General features: G+C 45.9%; 1 protein-coding gene across 1 annotated transcript in view; it reads right to left on the bottom strand.

Annotated features, from left to right (window-relative positions):
• Nucleotides 1-15,265, bottom strand: part of LAMB1 (laminin subunit beta 1) — a 73,556-nt gene that overhangs the window by 18,603 nt on the left and 39,688 nt on the right. The window contains exons 16-24 of the mRNA XM_060020240.1: nt 14,475-14,602; nt 14,135-14,258; nt 13,490-13,694; nt 12,190-12,333; nt 11,748-11,979; nt 8,896-9,059; nt 7,222-7,446; nt 5,996-6,210; nt 5,182-5,278 (exon numbers count right to left, since the gene is read on the bottom strand). Coding sequence (XP_059876223.1) covers nt 5,182-5,278; nt 5,996-6,210; nt 7,222-7,446; nt 8,896-9,059; nt 11,748-11,979; nt 12,190-12,333; nt 13,490-13,694; nt 14,135-14,258; nt 14,475-14,602 — 1,534 coding nt within the window. The remainder of the gene's footprint in view (nt 1-5,181; nt 5,279-5,995; nt 6,211-7,221; nt 7,447-8,895; nt 9,060-11,747; nt 11,980-12,189; nt 12,334-13,489; nt 13,695-14,134; nt 14,259-14,474; nt 14,603-15,265) is intronic.

The raw sequence follows: 15,265 nt of genomic DNA, 5'->3' as shown, positions 1-15,265 counted from the left end.
TCATCTCTCACATTCACTGGGATGGGAAAAATTATCAGCTAACTGTGCAGGCTGTCTCTGACGGAGGCCAGTGGGTTTTCTCCTCTCTTCAGAGAAAGGCATAGGTCCAGGGGGACCTGGAACTCAGTGTGGCTTTAAGGAATGGAATTATCTGGCAGAGGATCAAAAACTTTCTCTTGGGAAGAAGAGTGTATATAGCAAAAGTTGTTCCCTGATTTTTAAGCTGAACAAATTGTGAAGATGACGAACAGCATTCTAAAAATGAGACAGTCATCATTTTAACGAGCCATGAGAATTCTACCTTCACCTATAAATATATTCTTGGTTATGTGGGCAGTGGGTTCTGTCAGTTTTTACTAAGTTTTCTCATCATTTAAAACAAGAGGTACGAATTATTAGGTATAAAATAAGCTACAAGGATATCTTGTACAACACAGGGAATATAGCCAATACTTTATAATAACTATAAATGGAGTATAACCTTTAAAAATTGTGAATCGTTATATTGGACACCTCTAACATATAATATCGTACAGCAACGATACTTTAATTAAAAAAATAAGTAAATAAAACATGTTCTCTAAGAGGTAGGCAGATGAAAAATATTGTACCCATTTTAGAGATATTGAGATCTAGAGGAAAGCGTTAGCAAGTGAATGTCAGAATGGGAAACGTCAGCCCGTGTGCCTCTTTATCAGCAGGTATAACTTTTCTGCTCTCTTTGTATCCTCCCTTCCCTGTTTGCAGACCTCCCCTGCCCACTGAAGAAAATCCATCCCCAATGGTGAAACCAAAGCTCCTCGTTAGTCTCCACGAAGACAGTTTCCATGACACCTGCCAAGTGACTCCAGTTCCTACCGGGCTTCCCTCCTCTGATGCTGCAAAGGACAGCACCACTTACCTCCAGCCATCCTGCTACTTTATCTACCCTTTCCCACAGCCTACAAGCTCCGCTCCCCCAGCCCCCCTCTCAGGGAGTGGCTCTCCTCTGCTGCATCCACTCCCCACTGGGCACCAGTGGGCGGTCACTCAGGGTTGTGTTGGTCCCCCCTCTTCCCTTTTGAAACTTGAACCTGCCTGGGGAGCGAGAGAGTGCTATATCCTAAAATCAGGTGACTGGGTTTATTGGCTTTTGCCGTGGACCTTGCCTCACAGCAATAAGGGACCCCAGGATGTGCTATCATGCCCAAAGCTTTACTCTTACTTTACTTAGGCTTTTCTATTTTACTTTAATGCGGGAAATTTAAATGCTTTTTCATCTCTGAAATGCGATTTTCTTTTCCTTTAAATTCTCTACCTCCTCCAGCCCCACATTTTTTTTTTTTTTTTTGGCCTCAGTACTGTAACTTCAGTTTTGAAATGAGAGTTGGGGGAATGACTATGACTTCACCGGCAGAAATGAGCTGGCTGTCTGGCCCAGGAGTTGGCAAACGTTTGCTATAAAAGATAGTGCGGGGGAACTTCCCTGGTGCCGCAGTGGTTGAGAGTCCGCCTGCCGATGAAGGTGACACGGGTTCGTGCCCGGGTCCGGGAAGATCCCACATGCCGCGGAGCGGCTGGGCCCGTGAGCCATGGCCGCTGAGCCTGCGCGTCCGGAGCCTGTGCTCCGCAACGGGAGAGGCCACAGCAGTGAGAGGACCACGTACCGCAAAAAAAAAAAAAAAAAAAAAAAAAGATAGGGCGTATTTAGGCTTTGCAGGCCCTATGGGCTCTGTCACAACCGCTCAACTCGGGCACTGCAGCACGAAGGCAGCCCCAGACAATATGTAAACAAATGGGCATGGCTGTGTTCCATTAAAACTTTATTCACCAGCCCAGGCTATGAGCTGGATTTGGCACATGGCCGTAGACAAGCCTTCCCTCTACTAACAAAAGTATCTGTGGTTCTCTAAAGAATCAAATTAAATCTGATTTCCTGAGCCACCCTGGAAATAAAAAAGTGGGTGATTGTAAATGAATCCTAGCCTGAGAAAAGATGACAAGCATTAAAAAAAAAAAAAAAAAATTATGTCTGACAAAAAATGTACTTCGATTTTCTACAAAAAACAGTTTGAAATGAGAAACAAGCAGGATGAAAAAAAATGGCCACTCCCCAGAGCCTCTCACCTATGGCCCACATTTCCAATCAGCCTGGGTTTAAGAAACACTGGCCTTTTCCAAGAGCCAGGATCCCTGCTTCCGCTATCCACCAGTCAACAGGAAGATTCCTCCTGTGACCCCTTCAGTCCTCAGGGCACAAGGCAGGGCTCCGGGCCGAGGCTTTCTCGGGCACGTTCAGGACTGGGTAGGCTAGATCCTCTCCATCCAGCACAGTGATGGGCTTGTTCGGACTTGGCACCATCGGCCAAGAGCCCCAACCCACCAGGACAATGGGAACATTCAACAATTCATGAGCTGGAGGCTCAACTCGTTTGTCCTTGACATAACTCCATTTTTTTCCATAAGAAGACTACTTAGCTATGACCTACGCCTTTCTATAAGCATATTGTTAGCAAGGTGGCCCCAGAAAGTCTAAACTTGTGCCCTGTTCAACTAAATGATTTGAATCTGAAGACTCTTGGGCAGTGAATGATGTAATTTGAGAAAAGTGGTCACATTTTTCCCCCCATAGTTCCGCCTAATTTCAGATGACACCTATTCTCGTCCCTGCTGGTCGCTGAACCCTGTCCCTTCAAGTTTTTATCCTCCCGTTTTCACTGGTGCCTCTGTTCCACTCCTGAATTTTTGTCCCTGCCCTCATCATATTATACTGGTCCTGCTTCGACTGCCATCCTGTGTGCACAAGGCCCGCAGCTGGCCAGGGCTCCCCCATCGTTAACTCAGTTCTCACCCTCTCTGGGTGCCTTGTCAGTTACGAGCTGCCTCCACAGGGTGTCGAAAGCATTTGGGTCCCCACAGTTTCTTATGTAACAGGCTGACCTTTCTTCTAGATGAAACGAACAGAGAAGTTGGCGAACACGGATGCCGTGGATCTCTCTCTTTGCAAACTTTCTAAAACATGATCTAACTTTTGACCTGAACAAGTTGATACTGTTCCTATAAGCCACAATGTCTCTGGCAGATTTAGAGGCGAAAGTTTAAAGATTAAAGGGTAAGGGGTAAAGTTCTGAGTATTAAATGAACAATCCTCTGATTGACTCTGACTCCAGAAAACAGGTTTTTCATGCTAATAAAGCTTAGATGGAGCAAAAGGTCAGAAAGCTCTGGCAGCCAAAGCTATTTTGCCAATGACACATGCTGACAGAATCAGGCTATAAGCAATGATAGAACTATTATCTGGAGAAAATCAAGCCCTTGGGGCAGTACAAGATTGAGGAATTTAACAGAATTGTGGTTAGAGCTCTGGAGAAGCCAGATTTTAAGCAGGATCTTACTTGCAGGAGACATCTCGAATCAAGTGGTCCACTGAATGTCACGGACCTTCTAAAGGAAGTGAGAAAATCAGATCCTGTTAAGAACCAACGTCGGGACTGAAGGATGATGAATTAAAGCACGCTTATCAACACAGCCTTCATACCTCCTCTGCGGAGCAAACCTTCATCTCATCTAAGATGTTAGTACAGACCCTTCTGGCTACACATCGAATGAAAAAAAAAAAATCATATGCCATTGGGTCTGGTCGTGTCCACTGTCTGAAGTCTTCTGGCTGTTAAGGAACAGATGAGTTGACTCTGAAAGAACACGTAGTATCTAGGTTTGGGACTTTCGACAGAATATTCTGAATGAACCGCTAACGTGCAGATCTGTAGTATTTCTCACTACAGTTGTATCCAAAAAAGAAAAAGATGTATTTTTTTTTAATGTAGAGTCCAACAGGGACCTAGAATTTCAGATGTGTAACGAAGAAAATGGATCAAAGAGCAAATAAGAAACTACAGAAGATGTTTATCCATTGTTGTAAACTTAAAACACAGGGAAGAAAACCTAAGTAGGAAAGAAAGAAGAGGAATACAGAATGGCAATAGTCTATTAAAATCTTTCCCATAAATGCTTTTACTTGAAGATCTTAAAAATAACCTGGCAGGTCAAAAAAAAACTGCAACAGCCTAAAAAAATAAGCAATCCTTCTGATTCACATGATTGTAACAAGTTTTGTTCTTAAGAAAACATCGTTTTCCCTCACAGTCCTAGTTAATCATGAGCCTAAGTGGGACGTGGCGCTCCTGTCACCTGTTCCTTTGTTGTCCCCGCTGATGAGGACAGTACGCTCCTGCCGAGGGCTTTAACTGTCAGCACCACCTGCTTGTTACACTGGGATCAAACAATCTTACCAGAACATTTAGCTCTGCTTGTGCAGACAAGAAAGCTGGCCCCAAAATACTGTTCAGAGGGGGAGAAAGTCAATTTGCAGAACTCGATGGTGAATATGAGCACATTTTGGTTGAATGCGTTTTTAAAAGCCATTCTGGTTACTCAACCATAAAAAAGAATGAAATAATGCCATTTGCAGCAACATGGATGGACCTAGAGATGATTATACTAAGTGAAGGAAGTCAGATAGAAAAAGACAAATATCATATGATATCCCTTTATAGGTGGAATCTAAAAAATAGTACAAATGAACTTATTTATGAAACAGAAACAGACTTGCAGACATAGAAAACAAACTTGTGGTTACCAAGGGGGGAAAGAGTGGGGGAGGGATAAATTAGGAGGTTGGGATTCACATTTATATACACTACTATATGTAAAATAGATAACCAACAAGGACCTACTGTATAGCACGGGGAACTCTACTCAATATCTTGTCATAACGTATAAGGAAAAGAATCTGAAAAAGTATGTTTATATATATACACACACACACACACACACACACACACACACATATATAACTGAATCACTCTGATGTACACCTGATGCACTGTAAATCAAGTATACTTCCACTTAAAAAATAATAAAAAAAAATAAAGCCATTCTGTGTGTATTTCGGGTACGTATGTACGCTTGTCTGTGCTGAGACAAACCTCACCCCTGGGGAACAGAGCTGGAAGCCAGCAGGTCCACTTTTTACCACTTACATGCCTCCAGGATTTTTTGTGTTTAAACCATGAGCATGCATTTCTTTCGTAATCAAACCTCGTTTTTATAGACAAGTTCATTTGTGCTGTACTGGACAGAAGGCTCCCTCAGACACCCGGCCCCCCCACTCCACCCGAGAGCCCGGTGCCCGCGCCTCACCTCGGCACTCCACGCTGGGGTCCCCCCAGAAAAGCTCCTGGCACTCGCTGCACGTGCGGCCTCCGAAGCCAGGCATGCACTGGCACTGCCCCGTGAACTGCGGCCAGAAGACAGAGCCGGGTCAGACAGGCTGCCGGGCCCAGGCCAGACTGCACTGCCTTTGCCGGCTGCCAGTTACGGGAAGGGGGACCCATCTGTCTGCCTGAGAAGGCCTCACACCTGACCAGGAACAGGGCATCTTACACTGATCCCAGGTGCTGAGGGCCCCAGGCCGGGGTCTCCTAACTGCTCTTCTGCAACTGGGGCTCGGAAGGCCCAGGGCACGTCTCCCTTTACTGACATGTTTCCTCATATCGCTCACAAGCCTGGACCACCTGTGACTCACTCACCATTCTGTGTGTGTCAGGGAACAGGAGAACTTTCTACAATGTTGGGTATGACTATGTGGCTCATTTCAGGCTGTGTGGTTAAGGAAAAAAAAGCCTGATTCGGCAGCCAGGTATTGAAAAAAAACGGCCCCCGTCGTCCATTCTAAAGCGAGTCTGTACCCCTTCAGCTGGGGCGCTAGGCTGCGGTGCTACAGGTGCATCCGATGGGGCCTCTGGGCACAGTTACACAGCCCCAGCCAAGGGGGACCGGGGATGGTGGATATCCAGTCTGTGCCGTGTTTGCCAAGCTGTGTGCCCTGGTGCAAGGCTGTGACGAGGAGGGGTGCCTTTCTCTAACTGGGGCCCGGCCACCAAATAGCTGTCACCAGGACTCAAAGTCATCTTTCCATATGCCATGACGGCCTCCGCTGGCCACAACACCTCACCTCATTACAAGACGGCCCAAAGGAATGAGCAGCGTCGCAGTTGCACGGGTCACACCCTGTCCCGCTGGCCAGCTGCCAGGTGTTGGGTGCACAGCGGTCACAGTTCTGGCCCATCACATTAGGGAGACACAAGCACTGCCCGGTGATTTTGTCGCACTGGCAGTCAGAGCCGTTACAGCGCTCCTGCACAGTGCCCAGGTAATTGCAGACACACTCTGAAAAAAGAACAACCGGTCAGATGTACTTACAGAGTCACACTCGGAAAACATACAGATCACGCAAAAGTCAGCTACGTCAAATGACTACCATCTTCCCTCTCCAGATTTTGATTTGGAAATGCAAACAGTACAGAAAGGAACAGAGGGGATTAAAAAAAATCTAAAACTGTGGTCTTCATCTTCTTATGATGTTCCATGCAGTTCTGACATTTCCCAGGCAGACCTGCAAAGTGACACATTCTGCCCGGCGGTATTTTCACAACGCTTGATTGAATAAGCGGCTGGTGACTCACTGTAAAGTTGAAGATTTAACTGGAAATAAAACCTATGCTGTGGGAACGGAGATACCTAATGATTTCAAACTCTTGGCAGGGAAGAACAGTCATGGCTGTGTGAGCCGTGGCAGGGACAAGTCCTTTAAGCTAGGAAGGCTTAAAAGCAATCAGGTCCTGCTGGTCCTCAACATTCCGCACGTGTTTGTATCAACAGAGACAGGGGCCTGGGGCCCTGCAGACACAGCAGGAAATGCTGGCTGATCTTGTGATGAGAGAGAAATAATGTGTTCCAAAACAGAGACTTCAGAGATGTTACTTCTTTCTTTTCCTTAAGCTGGAAGGCTCTATCCATCAATGACGTAAGAAAAGGTACAGATCAAAGTGCGTATTTAGGACGCAGAAGTCCCAGCCCAACAGCAAGTTCATGGGCAGAACGTAAACATCAATATACTCTATGGGATGGCATTTATCATGGGGACAGTGACATAGCTTTTGGTTCCCTTTCAGGCACTGAGCCACAGCTCGACACTTCAGCTCTGCCAGGAAATGAGGATGTAAAGAAAAAAAAAAAATCATCCTCATCTTTCTTTTGTCACCAGTGAAATCTTACCCCTCTGAACAAGCATTTTCCCCGATGAGACAAACCCCTGAAGAATAAAATCCCCCAAGGAGGAGGAAGAGGAAGAGAGTGGAAGTCATCCAAAAGAGCAGGCAAAGGGAACAGGCATCTTACTGCGACAGTCCTGCTGGAGGGCGTCGCCATAGTAACCGAAGCGGCAGAGCTGGCAGTGCTCGCCCTCCGTGTGGTACAGGCACTTGAGGCACCTCCCGGTCTCCTTGTCACAGGCTTCTGGGTCCGTCGTGTCGATGTTGTGGTGACACCGGCAAGGCTGACACGTGCCCCCCACGTCCGAGGGATTGCCAAAGAAGCCCGAGGCGCAGTCGTCGCATCTGGAGCCTGTTGTCCAATAAAACCGGCATGGGACCTTCGGCTTGCCCCCTGAAAGGTCTGGTCCCCGACATTCCCGCCAACCAGAGGGGCCACCCAGGCAGCGCCTGGGCCCCCAGTGTGCTAGCTACCGAGCCGGGTGACTGAGCCTTCAGGGGAAATGGGCCGTTAGTCGTGAGGGGAAGCAGCGTCTTTGCAGCGATGCTGCTGCAGCCTGGCTCCGCGGCCACGGCGGGGAGGGGCAGGGAGAGTTTGGAGGTTCCAGCACACAGGAGGTTAGCTCCTCATTACACAGGGATGGACACATCAGCAGTGAAACAGTGGTCTCACAGCGGAAAGCTTAGCTTGATGTTACATCCTAACCCAAGGCGTATGTTCACTGAAAAATCCCTGCTCCTCCATGAGCAACCGAAAAATGGGGCCCCTCGGGATGACCGATTTCCCTTCTTAAGGAATCCCGAAGGATGAACAAGGTCCTACTGTACAGCACAGGGAACAATATTCAGTATCCTGGGATAAACCATAACGGAAAAGAATATGAAAAAGAATGTGTGTGTATATATATATATGTATAATTGAATCACTTTGCTGTACAGAATTTAAAACATTGTAAGTCAACTATACTTCAGTAAAATAAATTATTTGAGAAAATCCTGAAACATGCAAATTGGCTGAGCCACGGATAAGCATAACGAGTATTTGAAACGGCGGCATCAAGGATGAAATAATGTTTGTATGCACAACTAGCCACACTCAGAGTGTTGACAGATAATGTGAGTATAGTAAACAATGAAGAATATCTCTAGCTTTGACTGGTTCTGTTGTCTGGGGCTCCCAGATGATATTCTTTTCTTCCTTCTGCCCCCTATTTGGCCAGTTCACTACTCTGAGACTCTTCCACTAGGAGTTGGAAAAGGAAACGAAAAAGTAAAATGTAAATTAACTTTTCTACTAGTTAAGACCAGAAAAGTGTCAGCAGGGACTTACGGATTAAATGAGCTTGCTATTGTGCCCTGTATTGTAACATGATTATCAGAGACACAAAAATTGACTCTACCCCACATGCCAAACAGGAAAAGAACATCTTCTACATTTCAGATTCCCTTCACTTTTTTTTTTTTGCGGTACGCGGGCCTCTCACTGTTGTGGCCTCTCCCGTTGCGGAGCACAGGCTCCGGACGCGCAGGCTCCGCGGCCATGGCTCACGGGCCCAGCCGCTTCGCGGCATGTGGGATCTTCCCGGACCGGGGCACGAACCCATGTCCCCTGCATCGGCACGCGGACTCTCAACCACTGCGCCACCAGGGAAGCCCTCCCTTCACTTTTAATTAAGGATTGTAAAAAAAAAAAAAAAAAAAAAAAAGCAACTAAATTGGCTCACTCTTCATCATTTTTCTTCCTTAACAACTAACCTCATGAAGACGCATCTTTTCCTCCGAAAGTCTGCAAATCACTTACCGATGTATCCAGGATTACAGACACAGGCAAGCTGTGAAGTAACAGGGTCTTGATAACAGCTACTGGCAAACTGGCGTCCGCTGTCGGGACCATCTGGACACGGACAAGGACGGCAGTGATCTCCTGACCCAATGATGGCGTCTCCATAGTAACCAGCCGAGCACCTATTATCAGTTGCCGAAGAGAGAAGGTCATGAACCACAGTTATATGAAATCTGTTACAAGAAGGAGTCTAAGAAACCACGTTCTCCGTTTAGGAACATCATTCCTCATTCCTCACGTTTCCACACGAAGCACTTTCCAGTAGAGCAGTGGCTCAAACACTAGTTCTAATCAGAAATCCCTGGAGGGCTTTTGAAACACAGATTGCTGGGCTCCCTCTCCCCGTTTCTGATTTAGGGGCTGATGCTGCTCCTAGCCTGAGGATCCCATGGCAGGACCCCTGCATTAGGGTGACACCTGTGGCCGCACCCGGACCCTCGTTCACTCCTCCCCAGAGGAAGAGGTACATCTCCCCAAGTGCACCCTACTGCCTGCCCTGAGCATTCTGGTAGCTCCCCTCCTTGCATTAAGGAGTCTGGGGGCGGGGTCTGGGGGGAAGAGGGCCCGTGGTTGTCAGTCTCTGCCTATGCCTGGGAGGGACGTTGCGTCAGCAAGCCCGTGGTGCCTTGTTCTGCAATCCAGCCTTTACCAGTAATAAAGCCAATAGGGATGCTCTCCAGATGCCTGACCCTTGTGTCTGCCTCTCAAGGATGAGAGATGTTATTTATCAGTTCTCAAACCCAACAGGTTCCATCTCCTCTCCTTACAGGTAAGGCAGCCATGGAGCTTAAACGACTGGCAAGGCTTACACAACTAGTGAATAAATGAGCCATGATTTGAATTCTGCCTCCTGACTTTTAGCAAGGAATTCTTTTAGTATGTCATGCTGCTTTTCAACACGACTGGTAATTAGGTTACTTTTTTACTTCCTATAACATGAGAGCTTGAAGGAAGTTTGGATATCATCTAATCCAACATATTCTACTATCAGAAAGTTGGATACTTGGAGAGGTGAGCTAACTCACCCAAGATAAGCTGGTTACAAGCACAACTGGGCCTGGAACTTCTAATTCAGGTGGTTGTTTTTTTTCTTTTTTGAGGCAGAGGTAATTTTTTTAAAATGGGGAGCGGGGAAGGATGAAGAAATAGAAGGGGAAAGTTGTTCAGAGGACATTAACCTTCTATTTAATTAGACATAGACACAATACAAGAACATGTGCCCCAATTATGTGCTGGGAAAATCAGCAGTGATGAAGCAATTTTGTGCAACAGTTTGTGAGAAAGTTTTCTATGAGGCTTTTCTAGGTGAAGTAAGTCCAAATACATCATGGTAAGAACTGAGTGTTCATTTCCTGTCTCCTCCCTTCTCTAACCCCTTCGGCAATCATCTGAGCCTAGAGCTTCTTTTTAAATTCACAGGATTGAAAATTGATCATCTCGGAAAGAGGAAAAGAATGAGAAATCAGCTCAAACTAGACAGCAGCATCTGAAATACTTTAATGCACTTTTGTCATCCAAACTAGGGCTGAAAATCTTTTCTCTTCCTATACCCTTTTGAGTTCTGCAAGAAATCAAAATGCTTTACAAATAAAATTCACAGTGGGCCTGATTTCAGGTTGGTCTTGTGGACAACCACCACTATTGACCTGTGTTCCCCACCCATCTCTTGCCCTTTTTCATCTGATGTTATCTGTTTGTCTCTCTCTCTCGAATATATTCTCCATCTCTCAACGAAAGAACAGTAATGGAAAACTTAAGGGAGGAAACAAAAGATGATGCTAATATATTAATTTCTTCCTTTTAATCTTGTGTAACTCTTTCCTTGTTATCTTTTCACAACACCATTTGTGGTTGGAAGGACTGACTTTTACTCCAAGGAGTAGTCACTGAAATCGCTGAATTCTTGAACACTATCCAGCAGTATTTGCTGCCTTGCGTATCTTCAAGCCCTAAGGTAATCACAAATGCAGTTTTCACTAACAGCTTCTTTCATCTGAGGAGCAACTTTTGCACTGACTGAAGCACTTGCTGAAATTTTTTTGACAACAAAAATCCCATATAATGTGGATGGATACTAGAAGAGAGAAGATTTATTGACTTGAAAGGTAGAGACTAGTAATCCAAAAAAAGCAGGTTCTAAGAGCACGTCTGCCTTTCTTAATGAGTAATGAACGCTGTAGGTCAGGATGTCATTTTTTCATAAGGACTGTTCCTCATCTACTGAGCCGGGCTGTAATGTTGTTAGAGGCACATTTTATGTCCAATTTTTACTATCCCTTAGTGCAGTGCACTACATCCATAATAATTATGCAATTAACATCTGCTAACCGGAGAAAGATCTGCTTGTGCACATTTTATGTGGGCTGTAGCTGCATAACATGTTTCCAAAGAACAAAACCATCTAAAATGACTAATCCTCATTTGCATTTGGTTTCTACTTTGACCTAAATTAGGCGTTAACATTTCACAACTCTCATCCTAGGCCAGGATCTGCTGAGACAGAGAGATGATTTCTGTACAGCCTTAAGGTGACCTCTAGAAAGACTCTCCAAAGAGGGCAGACTCACATCAGTTCTGTTCTCTGTTGTATCCACCCCCCCGAGCCCTTGAACAATGCCTGGCACGCAGAGGGTGCAAGCTAAATCTGTTCTGTATAAATGAACGAGTTCCTAGAAAATAAATACCGAGGTGATCGGAAATGAAAGAGCCATCTGGAGACTGGTAGAGACTCATTCTGTGGTTTGTCTAAGATGCTGTTTGCTCAGCCAGAAACAATCTCATTCTCTTTACTTTCAAAAGGCTGCGTGTACCTTTCACAGTTATGCCCCGTGGTGTAGTCCTGGCAGCTCAGGCATTCCCCTGTCACTGAGTCGCAGTCATCTGCATGGCCGTTGCACTGGCAGGGCTGGCAGCTTGGAAAGCCCCAGTACCCGGGTAAGCAGCGGTCACACTGCCGCGTGTACACCCCCTGGAAACAGTGGCACTGGCCAGTGATGGGGTCACAGAAAGCATTGACAGATCCTTGCAGGTGGCACTCACAAGCTGAGGAAATAGGCAACCAAGGGACCAGCTGAAAAACGCATTAAATGCAAACACACCCCTTACACAGGCCAGTCCCCCCCTGCCCAGTGCAGAATGCTCATGGGCCCCTGTGGTCAATTTCCAGAGTGCAGCATGCCTTCTGAAGCTATGGAACCCATGCTAGTACGCCTCATGATCTGAAAGAATACGTTACAATTCTGATCAACTTACATTTGCACCCACTGGGGCCAAAGCCAAAGGTGCCGGGCGCACATCTGTCACACCTTCTTCCAACCACGTTTGGCCGGCACTGACACTGGCCTCCGCTGGGGTCGCAGACGGAACTTAAGGAGCCCTGAGGGTCACACTCACAAGCTGCAGAGGAGAGAGGCAAGAGCCCATGACCCTATATACAACAGAATATTACTCAGCCATAAAAAAGAACAAAATGATGCCATTTGCGGCAACACGGATGGACCTAGAGATTGTCATACTGGGTGAAGTTAAGCCAGACACAGAAATGCAAATATCATATGGTATCACTTATAGGTGGAATCTAAAAAAAAAGGTACAAATGAACTTATTTACAAAACAGAAGTAGAGTCACAGATGTGACTCTGGTTACAAACAAATTTCTGGTTACCAGGGGATAGCGGGGGAGGGATAAACTGGGAGGTTGGGATTGACATATACACACTACTAAATATAAAATAGATAACTAATAGAAACCTGCTGCATAGCACAGGGAACGCTACTCAACACTCTGCAATGGCCTATATGGGAAAAGAATCTTAAAAAAATAAAAGAGTGGATATGTATAACTGATTCACTTTGCTGTACACTAATGTTGTATTAGTTTCAACTATACTCCAATAAAAATTTTTTAAAAATTTAAAAAAAAAAAAAAAAAGCCTGTGACCCAGGGTGGCCGTGCTCCCCACAGCGATGAGCCCAGTGAGGACCACTTGGCTCTGCACTGGTCTGTCCTTTTGCTGGGGCCCTTCCCAATCCTCCCCCCAAGAGCACCTTAGCTTGTTCAGAATTCCCATTTAAAGCGGTATCCTCCCTCGGCTGGGTGCCAGGGAAGTGGCAGGAGCCGGAGTTGACAGGTAAAAGCGGTTTTTCTAGGAAGGAGGTCATTAAGGTTTTCTCTCCTTGCCTTCAAAGCTCAAATATCACAAGACCTTCAACAAAAGCCCAGTGACCTTTCAAAGAGCAAAATATCAATTTCAGTTACGGGGTGCTGTCATTCCATCCCAACTCCCCACCCTGCGTATGGAAAGTCTCCGGGACCTTTCCCTAGTCCCCTATTCTTTGTGTGTTACTTGATGACTGAGTCCATTGTCAGTGGTGCTCTATCACTAACATGCTCTTAAAGAAACAAACACCAACTGTAGTTGAGACACTATTTCCTTTGGGCTGACTGCCTAACACAGAACTATAGGACATGCCTGCCAACGTACCTCGTGATGTCAAGCGTCCTCACGCCTCTTGAGAAAGAAGGGGCAGAAGCAGCAGCAGTAATACCTACCCAGGCCTGTCTGGTGTAACAGGGCGGAAATGCTAAAGATGATGTTTCTGCAAACATCGGTCATCGGAGTCTTCACGACGCTTCTGCTGTTCTCCAGACATCGGTATCTCTGAAAGGTTTCCCAGGCACTGTTGGTGACGACCCCATCTCCTGAGCCTCCCACAGTGAAGATGTCCAGCGACTTACAGAATGGCATGAGAACAAGCTAGGAAGAAAACAGAACAATACACTGTTCTTACGGGGGTTGTCCCAGGTCATCAATTAACGCAAGCAAACACATAAAAAACCCCAAGTGCTTCTTTGACTCTTGAAAAAAAAAAAAAACAAAACAGACTCATGGAGTCAAGTGAAAACCTTTTCATTCTTAAATATTCTTGCCAGCAAAAGTTTAGAGACCTCTTACAAAGTTTGATGGGTTTTGAAATGTCATCGTTAAGACACTTCCTATTTTCAGGAAGGATCGTCTTGAGTAGATCCTTTCCAGAGGGTGGAGTTTTATTAAAATAAATAAGCAAAGTGGCCTCGGAGGCAGAAAGAATGACTCTGCCTCACCTCTCAGCATTACCCTCCACAAAACTCTCTGGGGAAGGTGATGCACGCTTACTGCCCAGTCCTCCCTGCTCGTCAGAAACGACCTCCACTTACAGAATCGATCAGCGTGTAGGGGCTGTCCACATTGCTGTCCGAGGAGGTATACTGGGGCAGCTCTAACCTCACTGTGTAGTTCACACCCTTCTCCAAGCACACGGGGCGGGGGAGGACCACATACCTGCCCCGAAACAAAAGAGAAAAATAACAACCAAAGGTGCGCCTTTAAGTATCCAAGCCATCAAAAGCTCCACATAGATCATCCCAAAGGAAGGAACAGTCCATGTTTGGCTCATGGCCCCAAAATGGTAACTGTGCAACTCACCAGGCGAGACATGAGAAAAAGAATTAATTTGCATGCGGGTTCTGTTGAGCTGCAAACCACTGTCACACTGACCTGGAGCCAGGCGATAGGGACACCACCTGGTTGTCATCATCAGGAACAGTGTTTCCACATCGGCTGCTGGATGGAATCTTCCCAGGTCGCTGCACTGTGATGACAGCTTTCTCCCAGTGGTCGGGGAGCTACAGTAGGAAACAGATGATCGGAAAGACCAACCGAGCTGGCCCACTGCTGCCTGTCTGTTTGGATGGATCCAACCATCCATCCATCTTTTGCCAAGTTTAAATGGGAAACACTCGCTTGCGTTTCCCTTCCCTCTTGACCATTCCCTCGGCTATTACCGCAGTTCCAGCCCGAGCCCCTTCCCACGTGGACACTCCAACAGCCTCCCACTGCTCTCCCTGCCTCTCCCAACGTCCCTTTTCATCCACCTTAAAACACAGCTTATTATTATTATCTTTTATTGGAGTAGAGTTGACTTACAACGTTGTGTTAGTTTCAGGTGTACAGCAAAGTGATTCAGTTATACATATGTATCTATCTATTCTTCTTCAGATTCTTTTCCGTTATAGGTTATTACAAGATACTGAATATAGTTCCCTGCGCTATACAGGAGGTCCTTGTTGGTTATCTATTTTATATACAGTAGTGTGCATCCATTAATCCCAAACTCCTAATGCATCCCCCTCCCCCACTTTCCCTTTAGTAACCGTAAATTTGTTTTCTATGTCTGCGCGTCTACTTCTGTTTTGTAGATAAGTTCATTTCTATCGTATTTTAGATTCCACATGTAAGCGATATATATTCGTCTTTCTCTGACTTAAAAGCAAAAAAGAAGAAAAAAA

The sequence above is a fragment of the Delphinus delphis genome, chromosome 9, assembly GCF_949987515.2.
Source record: "Delphinus delphis chromosome 9, mDelDel1.2, whole genome shotgun sequence".
Classification (NCBI taxonomy): Eukaryota; Metazoa; Chordata; class Mammalia; order Artiodactyla; family Delphinidae; genus Delphinus; species Delphinus delphis.
This window is presented reverse-complemented; position numbering and strand designations above follow the sequence as displayed.